Source organism: Oncorhynchus keta, chromosome 1, assembly GCF_023373465.1.
Source record: "Oncorhynchus keta strain PuntledgeMale-10-30-2019 chromosome 1, Oket_V2, whole genome shotgun sequence".
NCBI classification, from domain to species: Eukaryota; Metazoa; Chordata; class Actinopteri; order Salmoniformes; family Salmonidae; genus Oncorhynchus; species Oncorhynchus keta.
This window is the reverse complement of record NC_068421.1, coordinates 22,120,186-22,142,287: the sequence shown is the minus strand read 5'-3', so window position 1 is coordinate 22,142,287 and position 22,102 is coordinate 22,120,186. Positions and strand designations below refer to the sequence as shown.

The 22,102-nt window shown below is 43.0% G+C and overlaps 1 protein-coding gene across 2 annotated transcripts in view; it reads right to left on the bottom strand.

The window, feature by feature from the left end:
• The window catches only part of sez6b (seizure related 6 homolog b), a 176,500-nt gene that overhangs the window by 15,527 nt on the left and 138,871 nt on the right, over nucleotides 1-22,102 (bottom strand). For both annotated transcript variants that reach the window (XM_052518658.1, XM_052518660.1), the window contains 3 exons: nucleotides 5,724-5,909; nucleotides 3,543-3,711; nucleotides 2,371-2,537 (listed from right to left, as the gene is read on the bottom strand). In XM_052518658.1, the coding sequence (XP_052374618.1) occupies nucleotides 2,371-2,537; nucleotides 3,543-3,711; nucleotides 5,724-5,909 (522 nt within the window). The remainder of the gene's footprint in view (nucleotides 1-2,370; nucleotides 2,538-3,542; nucleotides 3,712-5,723; nucleotides 5,910-22,102) is intronic.

Genomic DNA, 22,102 nt, shown 5'->3' with positions numbered 1-22,102 from the left:
CCTGTGATGTGGCTCTGACTCCAAGCTCTGAACAGCCCTTTGAAAAGGCACCTATAAGAATGAATTGCCACACGTAGAGAGGATGACTGGGCATGAGCATGGAGAACAATAAAGCATTTGAGAGTTTGTAGCTAAACTAGTGAGAGCAGAGGACTTTAATTGATTCTTATGTTTGTGCTCTTGCAGGAATCTCTTAATCAGTAACTCCCCATTGCTGACCTATCCAGTGCCTTGCGAAAGTATTCGGCCCCCTTGAACTTTGCGGCCTTTTGCCACATTTCAGGCTTCAAACATAATGATATAAAACTGTATTTTTTTGTGAAGAATCAACAACAAGTGGGACACAATCATGAAGTGGAACGACATTTATTGGATATTTCAAACTTTTTTAACAAATCAAAAACGGAAAAATTGGGCATGCAAAATTATTCAGCCCCCTTAAGTTAATACTTTGTAGCGCCACCTTTTGCTGCGATTACAGCAGTCGCTTGGTAATGTCTCTATCAGTTTTGCACATCGAGAGACTGAAATCTTTTCCCATTCCTCCTTGCAAAACAGCTCGAGCTCAGTGAGGTTGGATGGAGAGCATTTGTGAACAGCAGTTTTCAGTTCTTTCCACAGATTCTCGATTGGATTCAGGTCTGGACTTTGACTTGGCCATTGTAACACCAGGATATGTTTATTTTTGAACCATTCCATTGTAGATTTTGCTTTATGTTTTGGATCATTGTCTTGTTGGAAGACAAATCTCCGTCCCAGTCTCAGGTCTTTTGCAGACTCTATCAGGTTTTCTTCCAGAATGGTCCTGTATTTGGCTCCATCCATCTTCCCATCAATTTTAACCATCTTCCCTGTCCCTGCTGAAGAAAAGCAGGCCCAAACCATGATGCTGCCACCACCATGTTTGACAGTGGGGATGGTGTGTTCAGGGTGATGAGCTGTGTTGCTTTTACGCCAAACATAACGTTTTGCATTGTTGTCAAAAAGTTCAATTTTGGTTTCATCTGACCAGAGCACCTTCTTCCACATGTTTGGCGTGTCTCCCAGGTGGCTTGTGGCAAACTTTAAACAACACTTTTTATGGATATCTTTAAGAAATTGCTTTCTTCTTGCCACTCTTCCATAAAGGCCAGATTTGTGCAATATACGACTGATTGTTGTCCTATGGACAGAGTCTCCCACCTCAGCTGTAGATCTCTGCAGTTCATCCAGAGTGATCATGGGCCTCTTGGCTGCATCTCTGATCAGTCTTCTCCTTGTATGAGCTGAAAGTTTAGAGGGACGGCCAGGTCTTGGTAGATTTGCAGTGGTCTGATACTCCTTCCATTTCAATATTATCCTTTGCACAGTGCTCCTTGGGATGTTTAAAGCTTGGGAAATCTTTTTGTATCCAAATCCGGCTTTAAACTTCTTCACAACAGTATCTCGGACCTGCCTGGTGTGTTCCTTGTTCTTCATGATGCTCTCTGCGCTTTTAACGGACCTCTGAGACTATCACAGTGCAGGTGCATTTATATGGAGACTTGATTACACACAGGTGTATTGTATTTATAATCATTAGTCATTTAGATCAACATTGGATAATTCAGAGATCCTCACTGAACTTCTGGAGAGAGTTTGCTGCACTGAAAGTAAAGGGGCTGAATAATTTTGCACGACCAATTTTTCAGTTTTTGATTTGTTAAAAAAGTTTGAAATATCCAATAAATGTCGTTCCACTTCATGATTGTGTCCCACTTGTTGTTGATTCTTCACAAAGAAATACAGTTTTGTATCTTTATGTTTGAAGCCGGAAATGTGGCAAAAGGTCGCAAAGTTCAAGGGGGCCAAATACTTTCGCAAGGCACTGTACTTATCTAGAACTGGGCTCATAACTCAATAACTAGCAAAGAATATCTACAAATGTGCACACATGCGACTCTGATCTTAAACTGATCTGAAAAGCATTTTCACACATGGTTGACTGAAAGACCACTCGTGGGCTACCCCCGCCAATAGTATTTTACTCCGTTGCGCCCTAACTCTGTCTATAACAAAATCACAGACTCAATCTTGTAAAGTTAGATTTCTTTTGGGGCTGATATAATGTTGATTCGATCACAGAAAAAAACATTCATCTATATATTGCAATCTCAATCAAGTTCAATCTCTTGCGTCTTTGCGCAGCATGGCGTTTCTTCTGCGTGGCAGTCGTGGAGTAAGTGCGTGGGAGTGCACAGATGCAGTTTAAAGTGAATGTTGGTTCTAACCCAGTCAGAAACATTGGTGCCATGACCTGGAAGGGTCTCTGTGAGATGGAGAAGGTCAAAGGGGGGTCAGGTGTAACCGTGACCTGAAGAGTTGCGTTAGCTCCCATGGGGATGTGTCTACCTTGGTATCTGATGGCGATGCCGGTGGAGGTGCCTGTTCCATCAGTGGTGAGCTCTATGAAGAGGGGTCTGGAGGTGCTCACCAGGCCCTCGTTGGGCAGGTACTCTACCTCATATGAGTCATACATCGGAGGAGAGTCAATGTTCTTCCCATTTTTGATCAGAAGCCTGAAAGAGAAATTAAAACACATTAGTACCTGGTTGGATTTCTAAGACTTTGTAATATGCATTGTGGGCACATTTTCAGAGTTAACTCAGCTACCTGGACGGAAGCCCCTAATGAGATGACGCAACAGGAAGTAAAATTATACAATATGAAAGCATTGGGCTGGACTGTTCTGCACAAATGGCCAATGATATCATTCAGTACAGTTGAGCAGCTAGCCTACTGACCTGATTAAAAGTATATTTGTTATTGTTACCAGACACAGCTGCTACCGCTCATAAAAACAACATTATCTTAACTCAAATATGTGGTGTGCTTGAAGCACCTTGTTAGTGTTATATTGCCTTACAAACATTCACAACAGCTTATAGATGCAATCATAGAGCATTAAGACTCCAATAAGGAACATGAATAAACAGTCAAAAAACAAAGTAGGAAGGTGATTGAAGTGAAATGTATCCGATTATTTCAATATTTCTCTCTCTCTCTCTTTCTCCTTTCCTCTCTCTCCATTTTCTCAAAATTGGATTTGCATTCTGACACGGAGACACAGATGTTCCACTGAATCTCAATCTCAGATGATGAGGCGATGCCCTGAAGTGTAGCAGAGGAATGGACTGGTAATATGACATGTGTGACAACAGAACCATGAGCCTGCAGTGAGAATCATGTCCAACTGTCACAGAGCCAGCAGTAGGACTCTGTTGGCTGCTTGTTGAATGATTATTAAACTCAAGTGAACACTTAGAACAGGATAGGGTACTGGAGTAGAGCAGTAAGGTCAGAACACTGTAGCAGACTTGGGTTCACACAGTATTTTCTTTATTTTAAAGTTATGTACTTTATTGAGTTAGCCTGGTGCAATACAACCAATGGAATAGCCCTCTAAGTGCAAACCCCACTCATCTGGCACCCAAGGTCAAAATATTTGGAGGAAAATGAACACTATTTGAACCCAGGTCTGACTGACCACTCTAGTGAAGTAAACCCCCTGACTGACACCACACCTGTCATCGTCTTCTGCCAGGGCCACCTTCTCAAAGTGGACGTGCACTCGCTGTCCCTCTGGGGCCTCCAGCAGCCAATGGCATGTCAGGTTGTTGCTGTAGTTGCTAGGGAAACCGGGTGACACAATGCGTCCAACCGTGGCATTCCGGACAATGCCACCACAAGCAGCTGGGATGCCCATGGAGAATTAAGTTGGTATGGGAGGAGAGGAGAGAAAGAAGATGGGAAGTGGAGAGAAATAAGATGGGAGGAGGAGAGAAAGAAGATGGGAGGAGGAGCGAAAGAAGATGGGAGGAGGAGGAGAGAATGAGGATGGGATGGAGAGAAAGAGGAAAGGATGGGAGAAGAGGAGTGAAGGAAGATGGGAGGAGAGGAGAGAAGGAGGATGGGAGGAGAGGAGTGAAGGAAGATGGGAGAGGAGAGGAGTGAAGGAAGATGGGGGAGGAGGAGAGAAGGAGGATGAGGAGAGAAGGAGGATGGGAGGAGAGGAGTGAAGGAAGATGGGAGGAGAGGAGAGGAGAGAAGGAGGATGGGAGGAGAGGAGTGAAGGAAGATGGGGGAGGAGGAGAGAAGGAGGATGAGGAGAGAAGGAGGATGGGAGGAGAGGAGTGAAGGAAGATGGGGGAGGAGGAGAGAAGGAGGATGAGGAGAGAAGGAGGATGGGAGGAGAGGAGTGAAGGAAGATGGGGGAGGAGGAGAGAAGGAGGATGAGGAGAGAAGGAGGATGGGAGGAGAGGAGTGAAGGAAGATGGGGGAGGAGGAGAAGGAGGATGAGGAGAGGAGGAGGAAGATGGGAGGAGAGGAGAGAAGGAGGATGGGATTGGAGGAGGAAGAAGAAGTAGAGAGAGGTATTTTAGTCTGGGGAAAAACATTTGCTTAAAATCCCAGTCAAACAGAATGTGTAACGACAAAGAATACCTTGGGAAACAATGGCTAGAGATAAACCACGAGAACACAATGAGTGGAGGTGTTGAGTAAGAGCACGCTCTGAGTTTGTGTAAAGGAAATAAAAGAGAGAGTGGGTCTGGTATTGATATCAGTGTATCACAACAGACGAGGTGAAGGTCAGCTAGGTAGACACAAAGCTTAATTAAAGCAGAGCAGCAGCCCTAACCTTCCCTGTGGCACTCTGCCCTGCCATCAGTAATCACACCCTGCAGACACCATGCTGTGGGATCACTGTCTGGGGCGGGCAGGCACGCACGCACGCACGCACGCACGCACGCACGCACGCACGCACGCACGCACGCACGCACACACACACACACACACACACACACACACACACACACACACACACACACACACACACACACACACACACACACACACACAGTTTAAATGGTTTGTTTGGTCACCCAATATAAGGAGAGAGAATTCTTATACTATCTAAACTATGCCTTTAAGATGCCCAACGCTCAGAGGGAGCCTCCCTGCTGTCCATGCACTGTCAAAACAATGGAGAGACCCACTGTTCCAAATGTTTATCTTATCTGACTAGGGCTAAAACATTCACTCACTATTCATCATTGGTGCTCATCTGAGCAGCAAAATGAGATCCTGCATCTAAACTGTCTGCTTCTGAACTGTCCTCCACTGGGGATTGAACCCTGTCTGAATCTGTGCTTGTTATGCAAGATGAATACAAGTAGACTCAAGAGGTGAACTTCCTGGAAGAGAAAATATGATGGAGTCTCTGGTTCTCGTGGCTTGTTTTGTTTAGTTCTTTACTTCCTAGGAGAGGTCTGACTGAATAGGATTGTCTGTTTAACATTCACCACCCCAGTACAACATACACTGCAGCTCACACCATTAAGGCCCAAATCAATGATTAATAAACCCCAATTAACTTTTGAGCAACACCAAGCTGAGTAAGTGTGAGATCATTCTAGTGGAATTAATTGCTCCAGCGAGGACAACGTGTTTATGTACTTTTACGCCTCACTTGTTGTAAAGGGAAGAACTGTGTTGATGCTCTGGTAGGAATAGTTACAGGACAAATCACAGGGAATGTCAATTCATTTTGAAAGACTGTGATAAGGTTTGAGAGGGGAAGAGTGTTTTTGTCTATTAATATGTTCAACAACTGTGGAGAAAGTCTGTGTGCATAGCAAGGTGTACTGGTCCCGTTGTGGTAAATGGATGTGAGAGGTGTGTAGCTAGCTACCCCCAGCCCTCACCATGGCACTGCGGCTCCGTGCCGCTCCAGTAGGGGGTGCTGGCGTTGAGACAGGTCAGTGTGTTGGTTCCCTGCAGATGGTACCCAGTCAGACAGTAGAAGTAGGCCTCTCCCCCAGAGTGGAGGCTGCTCACAGACACATCCCCACAGACTGGCCGCTGGGGAAAGGTACAGCTCAACACAAAGGCTGTGGGACGAGAGAGAGGGAAGAGAAGAGAGAGAGAGAATGAGAGTTGGACACAAACGGCGACTAACAGCATCCAAGCTGACTCAAAATAAAAGTGTAACAACATAAAAATACTTTCTTGCTCATCATAAAGCCTTTTAGAGGGAGGGGAACCAAACCTAAAGAATATATAGAGAGAAGTGTGAGGATGAACACTGACAGGTCATAGTCCCTATCCTACCAGAGTACATGTCTATAGACAGTACATGTCTATAGGACCTGTGCTATTCCAGAGAATAACCTTAGTGTCTCAGGATGATGGATTGGTTTGGCCATATACCTAATGGAGGCCATGAAACTGCCATTTTTGCCTTCCTCCTGCCTCTCCATACAGGTACATTCATGACACACTACACACACATACAGTATGGCTTCCTAATGCGTATCATGCTCAACAGAATGCATTGCTTGGCTTAATACCCACTGAGGGACCTAGATCAATAACAGTACTGTTTTTTACTCAAACTGTGAACATGTAATAGGGACCTGGAGTCCTGTCTGTATATCAAGAATGACCCACAAGTGGATCTTTAACAAACGACTGGTAGTGTTTTCCCCTCATCCCCAGCTATTTTTAACAGATATATGTGTGGTTCTCGCTCCAGGCTGTCTGTCTGACTGTAATTGTTGCAGCTTCACTGTTATCCTGTTGGAAGGCAGTGCAGCACTCCACCATTGATTCTGTCTCAAGGAGACATTGCCAAGGAGGTGATGACAGTAACAGGGTACCCATAGATGATATGATGACAGTAACAGGGTACCCATAGAGGATATGATGACAGTAACAGGGTACCCATAGAGGATATGATGACAGTAATAGGGTACCCATAGAGGATATGATGACAGTAACAGGGTACCCATAGAGGATATGATGACAGTAACAGGGTACCCATAGAGGATATGATGACAGTAACAGGGTACCCATAGAGGATATGATGAGAGTAACAGGGTACCCATAGAGGATATGATGACAGTAACAGGGTACCCATAGAGGATATGATGACAGTAACAGGGTACCCATAGAGGATATGATGACAGTAACAGGGTACCCATAGAGGATATGATGACAGTAAAAGGGTACCCATAGAGGATATGATGACAGTAACAGGGTACCCATAGAGGATATGATGACAGTAACAGGGTACCCATAGAGGATATGATGAGAGTAACAGGGTACCCATAGAGGATATGATGACAGTAACAGGGTACCCATAGAGGATATGATGACAGTAACAGGGTACCCATAGAGGATATGATGACAGTAATAGGGTACCCATAGAGGATATGATGACAGTAACAGGGTACCCATAGAGGATATGATGACAGTAACAGGGTACCCATAGAGGATATGATGACAGTAAAGGGGTACCCATAGAGGATATGATGACAGTAACAGGGTACCCATAGAGAATATGATGACAGTTACAGGGTACCCATAGAGGATATGATGACAGTAACAGGGTACCCATAGAGGATATGATGACAGTAACAGGGTACCCATAGAGGATATGATGACAGTAACAGGGTACCCATAGAGGATATGATGACAGTAACAGGGTACCCATAGAGGATATGATGACAGTAACAGGGTACCCATAGAGGATATGATGACAGTAACAGGGTACCCATAGGGATATGATGACAGTAACAGGGTACCCATAGAGGATATGATGACAGTAACAGGGTACCCATAGAGGATATGATGACCCATAGTAACAGGGAGGATATGATGACAGTAACAGGGAACCCATAGAGGATATGATGACAGTAACAGGGTACCCATAGAGGATATGATGACAGTAACAGGGTACCCATAGAGGATATGATGACAGTAACAGGGTACCCATAGAGGATATGATGACAGTAACAGGGTACCCATAGAGGATATGATGACAGTAACAGGGTACCCATAGAGGATATGATGACAGTAACAGGGTACCCATAGAGGATATGATGACAGTAACAGGGTACCCATAGAGGATATGATGACAGTAACAGGGTACCCATAGAGGATATGATGACAGTAACAGGGTACCCATAGAGGATATGATGACAGTAACAGGGTACCCATAGAGGATATGATGACAGTAACAGGGAACCCAGAGGATATGATGACAGTAACAGGGTACCCATAGAGGATATGATGACAGTAACAGGGTACCCATAGAGGATATGATGACAGTAACAGGGTACCCATAGAGGATATGATGACAGTAACAGGGTACCCATAGAGGATATGATGACAGTAACAGGGTACCCATAGAGGATATGATGACAGTAACAGGGTACCCATAGAGGATATGATGACAGTAACAGGGTACCCATAGAGGATATGATGAGAGTAACAGGGTACCCATAGAGGATATGATATGGGTACCCATAGAGGATATGATGACAGTAACAGGGTACCCATAGAGGATATGATGACAGTAACAGGGTACCCATAGAGGATATGATGACAGTAACAGGGTACCCATAGAGGATATGATGACAGTAACAGGGTACCCATAGAGGATATGATGACAGTAACAGGGTACCCATATGATGACAGTAACAGGGTACCCATAGAGGGATATGATGACAGTAACAGGGTACCCATAGAGGATATGATGACAGTAACAGGGTACCCATAGAGGATATGATGACAGTAACAGGGTACCCATAGAGGATATGATGACAGTAACAGGGTACCCATAGAGGATATGATGACAGTAACAGGGTACCCATAGAGGATATGATGACAGTAACAGGGTACCCATAGAGGATATATGATAACAGGGTACCCAGTATGATGAGAGTAACAGGGTACCCATAGAGGATATGATGACAGTAACAGGGTACCCATAGAGGATATGATGACAGTAACAGGGTACCCATAGGGATGACCCCCATAGAGGATATGATGACAGTAACAGGGTACCCATAGAGGATATGATGACAGTAACAGGGTACCCATATAGAATATGATGACAGTTACAGGGTACCCATAGAGGATATGATGACAGTAACAGGGTACCCATAGAGGATATGATGACAGTAACAGGGTACCCATAGAGGATATGATGACAGTAACAGGGTACCCATAGAGGATATGATGACAGTAACAGGGTACCCATAGAGGATATGATGACAGTAACAGGGTACCCATAGAGGATATGATGACAGTAACAGGGTACCCATAGAGGATATGATGACAGTAAAGGGGTACCCATAGAGGATATGATGACAGTAAAGGGGTACCCATAGAGGATATGATGACAGTAACAATGAATCCATAGAGGAAGTGATGGCACATACTGTACAGTTCAGACCATTCAGTTCAAGTCAAAGTACGCTTCACAGGAGCTCCTCTGAGAGTACAACTTGGGTCCAGGACTATCTCCCTGGGCCTTACTGGCTGGGTAAGAGCCTGTCTGTCCTGAGGACAGCCTGTTGGACCTAGGCTAAATGATACCGCCTCCTCCCCTCAGTCCTCCCCCACTTAAAAACCAACAGCGATAAAAGGCCAGAAGGAGAGGGTCGTGCAGAGATAGAGGAGAGGCCTGCTGCTGATGGCTGTCTAATCTTTCTAGTGCATGCAATATGAAAGCTAAAAGCGCTCCTCTGAGTCAATGAGCCAATAAGCAGGGCCCAGACACTCCCCTCGGCTATCCATTTTATTTATGGTTTATTGTGGGGTGCGGTGTATCAGCACAGCAGGGCCTGGTTTAGGGGTGGAAGCGTGGGGGTGTTGTTATAGCATCATCACCCTGCTGTTTCTGTTTCAATTAGACTAATACCGAGGGGGCACTGGAGGCTGGCCTAACGTGGAGCTGCTCCCAACCAGGTACTAAATCACACTGGCAGCCAGCCTCCTCCTCTCCACTGTCTCCACAGCTTTCTCCTCCCACTGTGTTATAGAGGCCATAAAATGAAATGGGTTCACTATGGCTGGTAACGATACCGTTGGAACAACTGGCTTGGGAGATTAGCTGGCGGCTAAGTAACACTAGCAGATTCAATGGCCATCTTTATATTCTGAGTAGCCCTCAACACCCCGGAGAGGTATGATAGGGTGCACACTGGGCCATAGAGCTCAGTCACACGCTCAGTCCACATTCAGGCCACCACACAGGGATAGTGGAACCAAATATAGCCTACAAAATATCACCACGTTTTTACCAAAATTGTGACTTTACAGTGTTGTCTGTAACACTTTGTCACTACGAGAGCTTCGGACTATAAGGTTCTATCTACAAAAAGTTGATTCTGAGATAATTGACTTTAAAGTTATGAACCCTCATTGGATTGAATGGTGTCAACAATTGTTATATTGTGTTATTTTGAACTTAACAACATGAACTGGGATATTTAGAGTACTATATAGGTAGAGAACATTGAACAGAACAAGGCTATGTCAATAACTACATTTAGACTGAAACGCAGATAGAACTTTATTGTCCCAAGCTATCCACTAGGTAAAGACATTACCAACCTTTTCACAACCTATTTATAATGAAATGTTAGCAGGATTTTCAGGCTAGTTTTTCCTCCTCATGTACCTGCTCGTAAACATGTTCACAATTTATGCATTCACAACCCTACCAAACCAAACGTTGAAGATGCTGCTAAGCACCCAGTCTCATTACTAATTCCAGACGCGTTGTCGTCTCTTAGCACAGAAGAAGACATGTAGAATGGGTGGCAGTTTGCCGTCACAGCGGTCACCTCAGTCCCCTCAGCCATTTGACTCTTCTCTGCCTCCAATCAGAGAGAGGCCTGTCCTCATAACGCAGCAGCACTAGCTTGCTAACAGAGACGAATGGTCTATTAAGACTCCTGTATTTTACATGACCTAATGGAAGATGTATCCTCCTTCACAACATCCACGAGCATTAATTATGAAACACAGAGGGGATTCATTTGCAGCCAGGCTCATCAGGTCTCATTGAGAATAACCGTGTGTGACAGGCTCACTGAGGAGAGAGGACAGGGGCGTATGGGAAATCTGTTTCAGTGTTTAGATTGGATTAAACGCTGCCTCACATTAACCTTCACGGAACAGCGAGAGCAAAGGAAGGGTACAATGACCTTACCGACCTGTGAGTCTGAAGGCCCCTAAGGGATATGAATGATGTGGTGGTGTGGAAGGGGTGTCCTTCTGTCCATCATAGAAAGGAGAAAACCCATGCGAGAAGGACATTGAATCTACCTGGCAACAAGCATACATCTCTCTGCCATATTCCCATGTTGGGAAATTGGGAACCATATTTATGCTGTATACTTAAAATATGGTAAAAAGAGTGGACAGAAGGTTTTAGACACGAACAGAAATAAATAAAAAATCTGATTGCATAGCTTCAAACTCTTACTTTGTACCCTGGTCATAGACACACAAGTCTATCTCATTCCCATGGAAATACTACAGTAGCAACACACCTCTCAATCCTACTCAAACCTCAGGTGCCAAAAGCACAAAGGCAATAAAAAGCTCTTGCTTCATTAAATTTACAGCATGCTTTCATGCTCTTTCGGTAATGGGCGTATGGTGTAATAATGTGAATCCATGAAATGTCTCACTACAGCAGATCACCATGGAGTTGCTATAGGAGCTAACTGCCAGCAAATATTATAACTTCATTAAAAGTGAATAGACTATCGGTTGCCGTTGCAGTTAAAAACCCACGGTCCTCAGTTTTTATATGTCTTTGCTAATGCTAATGAGATTGTGATGTGGGGTCTATAAAGAAAAGAACCGAAGAGAGAGAGGAGGGGCTGAAGTACAGCAGAACTTCAGAGGTTCACATCGAATGACTGAAAGACAGACTGACTGGACACACAGATGGTGTGGGTCTGTGAAATGTTGGGGTTTGATTGATGTCTGTTCCACATTCACTGGGCATTGAGCAGAGTTCATTCACCAAATGAACCCTATATTTAGTTTATTTCATGGTTAGCTGGATGCCGTAGGTTTGGGTTATTCTGAGCTGACCTGGATGGATCACTATCACCAATAGACTTAAAACATCCCATCATCATAGACTAACCTGTGGGGACAGAATCATTAGGATGCAAACACATGAAAGGCAGTAGAGGATCGGTCATGCTACCGCTCTGAGTGGGATGATGATTGCTAGACATAATAATGCGCTGCGGACATGTTAATGTCTTCACTTCTGCTCTGCTGTGGAAATATGTAGACCAGAATCAGGATGCACAGATGGCCTGTTAATCAACCCTGACAAGGAACTGCAATGACAAACATTCTCATGAACTTTCCTCTGTGACTCCTCTGCTTATTTTTGTTCTATTTTATAGGTGCCTTACACATTAGAGCCTTAGAGTCAGCAGTTTGGCGGTACTTTGGAATTTGGTGTATTTTATTACCTTTACCTTACAAAATGAAATGACTCTAATCCTAACGGTAGTTAATTCATAATTACACTGCTGTGTGTTCATTGACAAGCCCCGTTTATTGACGGTAAGCAGGGTTTGGTTTTTATCAGCCAGTCCATGCCTTGTTTATGCTTGACCGGATCTTTTGAATACGTAATTCTGTTTGCTGCCGTTAAATTTCATGCTATTTCCCTTCTTATTAAACATTTAATATGGTGGTAATTGAATTTAGTAAGAATCTATTCTGTTCTACTATTAAGTTAACGTGAAATCCTCTGGCTGTAATTACTTCTCACTGATAGTTGAATAATAAGGAGATGGATCACTATTAACTGGGCGAGGACAAAGTGAATTTTAAAAATATCATTATATCAGTGTAAGTTTGAAATCAATTTGCCACCATTTTAATGGTTTTCATTAAAAAAGGATTAAGTTACAGTAAACGCGGGGCTCTCGCTACAAGGAAATGATAAGCAACCAGACTTGTAGGTTACCAAACTGTGAAGAGGAGAGAGAGAGAGAGAGAGAGAGAGAGAGAGAGAGAGAGAGAGAGAGAGAGAGAGATACAGAGAGGAGAGAGAGGGAAAGAGAGAGAAAGAGCGATATGGAGAGGAGAGACAGAGGGAAAGAGAGAGAGAAAGAGCGATATGGAGAGGAGAGAGAAGGAGAGAGAGAGAGCGATACGGAGAGGAGAGACAGAGGGAGAGAGAGAGAGCGATATGGAGAGAGAGAGAGAGAGAGAGAGAGAGAGAGAGAGAGAGAGAGAGAGAGAGAGAGAGAGAGAGAGAGAGAGAGAGAGAGAGAGAGAGAGCAGAGAGACAGAGGGAGAGAGAGAGAGAGAGAGAGAGAGAGAGAGAGAGAGAGAGAGAGAGAGAGAGAGAGAGAGAGAGAGAGAGAGAGGGAGAGAGAGAGAGAGAGAGAGAGAGCAATAGAGGAGAGAGGAGAGAGAGAGAGAGAGAGAGAGAGGGAGAGAGAGAGAGAGAGAGCAATACGGAGAGGAGAGGAAAGAGAGAGAGGACAAGATGAGAGAACAAAGGTTGGTGTTGAGGGTCAGTGGGTCTTAATCTTGCGTCGTCCAGTGGCACCATTTCTGACGTGTGTCTGACAGGGTGTCGGGGGACGCTTGTCTAACATACTGCCTGGTGGCTGTGATGTGAAGTGTGTCTGAAGACGGCCACAAGGGACCAAGGCCACGTTTGAAAGAGTTTGACAGAGATACACTCCACTTCAATCCCACTGCTCCCTCTGCCACCACACACACATCAGACACACTAATTAATGTCAATCTAAAATGTGGTCCTCTGCTCAGTTGGTAGAGCATGGCGCTTGTAACGCCAGGGTTGTGGGTTCGACACCACCCATCAGAATGTATGCACACATAATTAATGTCAAAATCTAAATATTATTATTATAAAATGCTCTCAGTTACGATCACCACTTTATTTTAAGAATGTAAAATGTCAGAATAATAGTAGAGAGATTCATTTATTTCAGATTTTGCTTCTTTCATCACATTCCCAGTGAGTCAGAATGTCACATTCGTCATATGAATCGGACCAAGGCGCAGCGTGATATGCATACATTTTTTATTATTATAAGAATGAACACTGAACAAACTAACCAAAATAACAAAACGAACGGTGAAGCTATATTAATAGTACAGACAGGCAACTAAACATAGAACAAGAACTCACAAATACCAAATGGGAAATGGCTACCTAAATATGATCCCCAATCAGAGACAACGATAAACAGCTGCCTCTGATTGGGAACCATATCAGGCCACCATAAATATACAAATACCTATACCTACAAAACCGTAGACATACAAAAACCCTAGACAATACAAAAACTAGCATATCCACCCTAGTCACACCCTGACCTAACCAAAATATAAAGAAAACAGAGATATCTCAGGTCAGGTCATGACACAGAAGTTTACATACACTCAATTAGTATTTGGTAGCATTGCCTTTAAATTGTTTAACTTGGGTCAAACATTTCGGGTAGCCTTCCACAAGCTTCCCACAATAGGTTGGGCCCATTCCTCCTGGCAGAGCTGGTGTAACTGAGTCAGGTTCGTAGGCCTCCTTGTTCGCACACGCTTTTTCAGTTCTGCCCACAAATGTTCTATAGGATTGAGGTCAGGGCTTTGTGATGGCCACTCCAATACCTTGACTTTGTTGTCCTTATACCATTTTGCCACAACTTTGGAAGTATGCTTGGGGTCAATGTCCATTTGGAAGATGCATTTGCGACCAAGCTTTAACTTCCTGACTGATGTCTTGAGATGTTGCTTCAATATATCCACATAATTTTCCATCCTCATGATGACATCTATTTTGTGAAGTGTATCAGTCCCTCCTGCAGCAAAGCACCCCCACAACATGATGCTGTGCTTCACGGTTGGGATGGTGTTCTTCGGCTTGCAAGCCTCCCCCTTTTTCCTCCAGACATAACGATGGTCATTATGGCCAAAGTTCTATTTTTGTTTCATCAGACCAGAGGACATTTCTCCAAAAAGTACGATCTTTGTCCCCATGTGCAGTTGCAAACCATAGTCTGGCTTTTTATGGCAGTTTTGGAGCATTGGCTTCTTCCTTGTTGAGCGACCTTTCAGGTAATGCTGATATAGGACTCATTTTACTGTGAATATAGATACTTTTGTACCTGTATCCTCCAGCATCTTCACAAGGTCCTTTGCTGTTGTTCTGGGATTGAGTTGCACTTTTCGCACCAAAGTACGTTCATTCAGACGCGTCTCCTCCTGAGCGGTATGACAGCTGCGTGGTCCCATGGTGTTTATACTTGTGTACTATTGTTTGTACAGATGAATGTGGTACCCTCAGGCATTTGGAAATTGCTCCCAAGGATGAACCAGACTTGTGGAGGTCTATAATTTCTTTCTGAGGTATTAGCTGATTTTTTTTATTTTCCCATGATGTCAAGTAAGGAGGCACTGAGTTTGAAGGTAGGCCTTGAAATACAGCCACAGGTACACCTCCAATTGACTCAAATGATGTCAATTAGCCTATCAGAAGCTTCTAAAGCCATGACATAATTTTCTGGAATTTTCCAAGCCGTTTAAAGGCACAGTCAACTGAGTGTATGTAAACTTCTGACCCACTGGAATTGTGATACAGTGAATTCTAAGTTAAATAATATGTCTGTAAACAATTGTTGTAAAAATTACTTGTGTTATGCACGAAGTAGATGTCCTAACCGACTTGCCAAAACTATAGTTTGTTAACAAGAAATTTGTGGAGTGGTTGAAAAGAGTTTTAATGACTCCAACATAAGTATATGTCTGACTTCAACTGTAGGTGAAAAGACTCCAATTCCATCTCAAAAACAGATTTTCCTGCCTGATTCCCTGGTTCAGTAAATGCAGGTTTTACAAATCCAAAATGTTTAATTGATGTGTCCAGGAGAGTTTAGGATATAATTAAGGAAAGAGCAGACTAAACTTTGAAGAGGCACATGTGTGGTGGAGATAGGATTCATGTTTTGAGCTTCTAGCATCCCCTTTGTCGCTGTCTGAAAGCAGTTGTGTCTTTATCTTTATTTCAGTGTATATGTGTGTATGTGCCCACATAGGCCTATGTGTGATTGCAATAATCAAATGCATAAATGGTATATGGGAGGACACCGTTGGCCTTTTGTCTAACTATGTACTTCTAATCACTCACCGCATACACACTACAATGGACACCTTAGTCCACCACAAGTAATCATTAGCCCAATCATTATGGTTCTGCATTATCACTGCCATTCAGGGTTCAATGGCAATGGAGGCTGGACCTGAAGGCCTTTTTCTGATGGAAAAGGGTCTGTTTTTAACCTCAAATGATCTTCTAGAGCAGTAGTTCTCAACTGGTTTTGTCTCGGGACCCACATTGTCTAAAGAAGACTGCTGTGACCTTCTTGTCAATTGTTGGAAGCGTCATGGTTTGTTCTGAATTACAGTGAATTGTTTTGACATTTATCTGTCAGTAGAGATAGTGGGTTCAAGCCAATTACACTATTTATGAAAACCAGTGTCATCTAGTCTTACATGACCTTAGAGGGCGTGCCAAAACTATAACCGCTGTATCGCTGAAATTGGGCAGGAATTTCTAAACTGAGTTAAGTCACTATTGATCGTTTCGGCAACCACTCCGCCCTTCTCCATATTTCATCAGTGGATTAATTGAGATGTATTTGTTGACAGGAGAGGCAGTAGAGACCTAATGCCTGGTAGGCAGGCTAACAGCAGCATTTGGCAGGAGACTGAGGAACAGGGGAGAGTGAAGTGTAGGGGAGAGTGAAGCGTGAATATTGTTTTCCACATTAAATTACAAGAACTATGCAGATAATACTGATCTGATCTGTGTGGGCTACAGTCTCATGAATGTTCAATCATAAAATGAGAAGTGTGTTATTTGTATTCTAAACAAAACTACTGTAAATGTAATAAGTGTGTGGATAGGTCTAGTGTATATGTAATATGTGTGTGGATGGTCTACTGTATATGTAATATGTGTGTGGATGGTCTACTGTATATGTAATATGTGTGTGGATGGGTCTAGTGTATATGTAATATGTGTGTGGATGGTCTACTGTATATGTAATATGTGTGTGGATGGGTCTAGTGTATATGTAATATGTGTGTGGATGGTTCTACTGTATATGTAATATGTGTGTGGATGGTCTACTGTATATGTAATATGTGTGTGGATGGGTCTAGTGTATATGTAATATGTGTGTGGATGGTCTACTGTATATGTAATATGTGTGTGGATGGGTCTAGTGTATATGTAATATGTGTGTGGATGGTCTACTGTATATGTAATATGTGTGTGGATGGTTCTACTGTATATGTAATATGTGTGTGGATGGTCTACTGTATATGTAATATGTGTGTGGATGGTTCTACTGTATATGTAATATGTGTGTGGATGGGTCTAGTGTATATGTAATATGTGTGTGGATGGTTCTACTGTATATGTAATATGTGTGTGGATGGTTCTACTGTATGTGTAATATGTGTGTGGATGGTTCTACTGTATATGTAATATGTGTGTGGATGGGTCTACTGTATATGTAATATGTGTGTGGATGGTTCTACTGTATGTGTAATATGTGTGTGGATGGTTCTACTGTATATGTAATATGTGTGTGGATGGTTCTACTGTATATGTAATATGTGTGTGGATGGTTCTACTGTATATGTAATATGTGTGTGGATGGTCTACTGTATATGTAATATGTGTGTGGATGGTCTACTGTATATGTAATATGTGTGTGGATGGTTCTACTGTATATGTAATATGTGTGTGGATGGTTCTACTGTATATGTAATATGTGTGTGGATGGTTCTACTGTATATGTAATATGTGTGTGGATGGTTCTACTGTATATGTAATATGTGTGTGGATGGTTCTACTGTATATGTAATATGTGTGTGGATGGTCTACTGTATATGTAATATGTGTGTGGATGGTCTACTGTATATGTAATATGTGTGTGGATGGTTCTACTGTATATGTAATATGTGTGTGGATGGTTCTACTGTATATGTAATATGTGTGTGGATGGTTCTACTGTATATGTAATATGTGTGTGGATGGTTCTACTGTATATGTAATATGTGTGTGGATGGTTCTACTGTATATGTAATATGTGTGTGGATGGGTCTACTGTATATGTAATATGTGTGTGGATGGTTCTACTGTATATGTAATATGTGTGTGGATGGTCTACTGTATATGTAATATGTGTGTGGATGGGTCTAGTGTATATGTAATATGTGTGTGGATGGTCTACTGTATATGTAATATGTGTGTGGATGGTCTAGTGTATATGTAATATGTGTGTGGATGGTCTACTGTATATGTAATATGTGTGTGGATGGGTCTACTGTATATGTAATATGTGTGTGGATGGTCTACTGTATATGTAATATGTGTGTGGATGGTCTACTGTATATGTAATATGTGTGTGGATGGTTCTACTGTATATGTAATATGTGTGTGGATGGGTCTAGTGTATATGTAATATGTGTGTGGATGGTTCTACTGTATATGTAATATGTGTGGATGTGTGTGGATGGTCTACTGTATATGTAATATGTGTGTGGATGGTTCTACTGTATATGTAATATGTGTGTGGATGGGTCTACTGTATGTGTAATATGTGTGTGGATGGTTCTACTGTATATGTAATATGTGTGTGGATGGTTCTACTGTATATGTAATATGTGTGTGGATGGTTCTACTGTATATGTAATATGTGTGTGGATGGTCTACTGTATATGTAATATGTGTGTGGATGGTCTCTACTGTATATGTAATATGTGTGTGGATGGTCTACTGTATATGTAATATGTGTGTGGATGGTCTACTGTATGTGTAATATGTGTGTGGATGGTCTACTGTATGTGTAATATGTGTGTGGATGGTCTACTGTATATGTAATATGTGTGTGGATGGTCTACTGTATATGTAATATGGTCTACTGTATATGTGTGTGTGGATGGTTCTACTGTATATGTAATATGTGTGTGGATGGTCTACTGTATGTGTAATATGTGTGTGGATGGGTCTAGTGTATATGTAATATGTGTGTGGATGGTTCTACTGTATATGTAATATGTGTGTGGATGGTCTACTGTATATGTAATATGTGTGTGGATGGTCTACTGTATATGTAATATGTGTGTGGATGGTCTACTGTATATGTAATATGTGTGTGGATGGTTCTACTGTATATGTAATATGTGTGTGGATGGTTCTACTGTATATGTAATATGTGTGTGGATGGTTCTACTGTATATGTAATATGTGTGTGGATGGTTCTACTGTATATGTAATATGTGTGTGGATGGTCTACTGTATATGTAATATGTGTGTGGATGGTTCTACTGTATATGTAATATGTGTGTGGATGGGTCTACTGTATGTGTAATATGTGTGTGGATGGTCTACTGTATATGTAATATGTGTGTGGATGGTTCTACTGTATATGTAATATGTGTGTGGATGGGTCTACTGTATGTGTAATATGTGTGTGGATGGTCTACTGTATATGTAATATGTGTGTGGATGGTCTACTGTATATGTAATATGTGTGTGGATGGTCTACTGTATATGTAATATGTGTGTGGATGGGTCTAGTGTATATGTAATATGTGTGTGGATGGTCTACTGTATATGTAATATGTGTGTGGATGGTCTACTGTATATGTAATATGTGTGTGGATGGTCTACTGTATATGTAATATGTGTGTGGATGGGTCTACTGTATGTGTAATATGTGTGTGGATGGTCTACTGTATATGTAATATGTGTGTGGATGGGTCTACTGTATGTGTAATATGTGTGTGGATGGTCTACTGTATATGTAATATGTGTGTGGATGGTCCTACTGTATATGTAATATGTGCGTGGATGGTTCTACTGTATATGTAATATGTGTGTGGATGGGTCAACTGTATATGTAATATGTGTGTGGATGGGTCTACTGTATATGTAATATGTGTGTGGATGGGTCTTGGGTTGGCCCTGATCTGGCCTAGTCTTTGCACCATCAGAGGGACTGTCTTAGTGGGGAAGCGATGGAGGGGCTGATAAACAATTGTGTGAGAGACCGACAGTGGCATGGAACTGGAGTTGTAACCCAGGGGACAGAGAGCGCCGTGGAACTGGAGCTGTACCCCAGGGGACAGAGAGCGCAGTGGAACTGGAGTTGTACCCCAGGGGACAGAGAGCGCCGTGGAACTGGAGTTGTAACCCAGGGGACAGAGAGCGCCGTGGAGCTGGAGTTGTACCCCAGGGGACAGAGAGCGCCGTGGAACTGGAGTTGTACCCCAGGGGACAGAGAGCGCAGTAGAACTGGAGTTGTACCCCAGGGGACAGAGAGCGCCGTGGAGCTGGAGTTGTACCCCAGGGGACAGAGAGCGCAGTAGAACTGGAGTTGTACCCCAGGGGACAGAGAGCGCCGTGGAGCTGGAGTTGTACCCCAGGGGACAGAGAGCGCCGTTGAACTGGAGTTGTACCCCAGGGGACAGAGAGCGCTGTGGAACTGGAGTTGTACCCCAGGGGACAGAGAGCGCTGTGGAACTGGAGTTGTACCCCAGGGGACAGGGAGCGCTGTGGAACTGGAGTTGTACCCCAGGGGACAGAGAGCGCTGTGGAACTGGAGTTGTACCCCAGGGGACAGAGAGCGCCGTGGAGCTGGAGTTGTACCCCAGGGGACAGAGAGCGCTGTGGAACTGGAGTTGTACCCCAGGGGACAGAGAGCGCCGTGGACCTGGAGTTGTACCCCAGGGGACAGAGAGCGCTGTGGAACTGGAGTTGTACCCCAGGGGACAGAGAGGGGACAGTGAGACTTCACCAGATGTGAGGGGAGCCTGGGAAGGGACATGTTTCTGCCGACTGCCCTCCACTTTAACTTGTGTATGTGTATACACGCATGGCACTCATACACACACTCACTCTCTCTCTTTCCCTCTCGCTCTTCTCCTTCTTCATCTCTCTCTCTCCCTCTCTAACTTTCTTAGGTGTCTAACTTCTAATTACCAGGCAAGTAACTTGATGTCAATGATGATGATAATGCCCCAATACTCTCAGATAGTGGTTATGAATAAAAGGAGACAAAGAAGGGAAACAAGTGTTGGGAAGGTTTCGTGCTGAGTTTCACACTTTCTCCCAAGTCTTTGAAAGGCTGTTACTAAACAGCTGCCAAGCGGAGGTGTTGGAACAAGGTCTTGATCACCAACTTTTATCCCAAATCTGTGTGGAGAGTGTTTTCCTCCACTTGATTCTTGTTTTCCTCTTGTTTCATTGATCTTTCTCCCAGAGCAGCTGGTAAATAAAGACTATCTCTACTGATAGATGATGGTGATATTACCATATCAGTACCTGCTGCTTAAAATGTATCCACAGGTAATTACTGCTCTTATGACTGCTGGCCAAATGGGAGATGGTAGCTGAAACTTTGATATCCATCAATGTTTCAATGCCAATAGAGCCACAGTACACTGTGCCAGTAATGGGTGCTCAGAACTGGCCTGCTACACTAGATGACTAACATACAGCTCTAACGATGTATGATGATGTAGAGCAAACTACATGAAGAGAGCGAGAGAGACAGAGAGAGAAGTATTTAAGGTACTCAAAATGGTGATAGCAAATAGACAAGACAAGACAGGAGAGCAAGCATTACAATTATCCTAGGCCAGTTGATTTAAATGAAAAATACCAATACAGAACTCATTTACATATGCGTGCTTCATAAATACTGAGCAAATGTTCATAGCACCCACAATGATCAACACAACTCGCTCTTTAGTTCCCTCAAATTCACTGTTTGATCAATCTTCCTCCAGGAATGATCTAGTAAGACAGTAATGAATTCATTACCGGTCACCTCAGCCAGAGGAGATGATGATTCATGATTTAATCACAGACACTAGCCTGGTTTCCATCTTTAAAACAAATCAGTCTCCTGCTCACTGGTTGTCTGATCACATTCTCCACACCTCATTACGAGACAAGGTGCTTTGCAGAGCAAAGAGATTGTAATATCAGAGCAATCATCTCAATACACGTAAAACTGTCATGGTGTATAAATGAACATGTTACCACTCTCCCTCTCCTGCTTATGTCACCTGGCAGATAATCAGACTTTATCTTACTTTGAGTTGAAATGTTATTAACATAGACGTTGGTGTTTAAGTGTTAAATATCAAATTACACATCTTTCTGAACAAATCAAGAGCCTCCTTGGATTAGAAATGT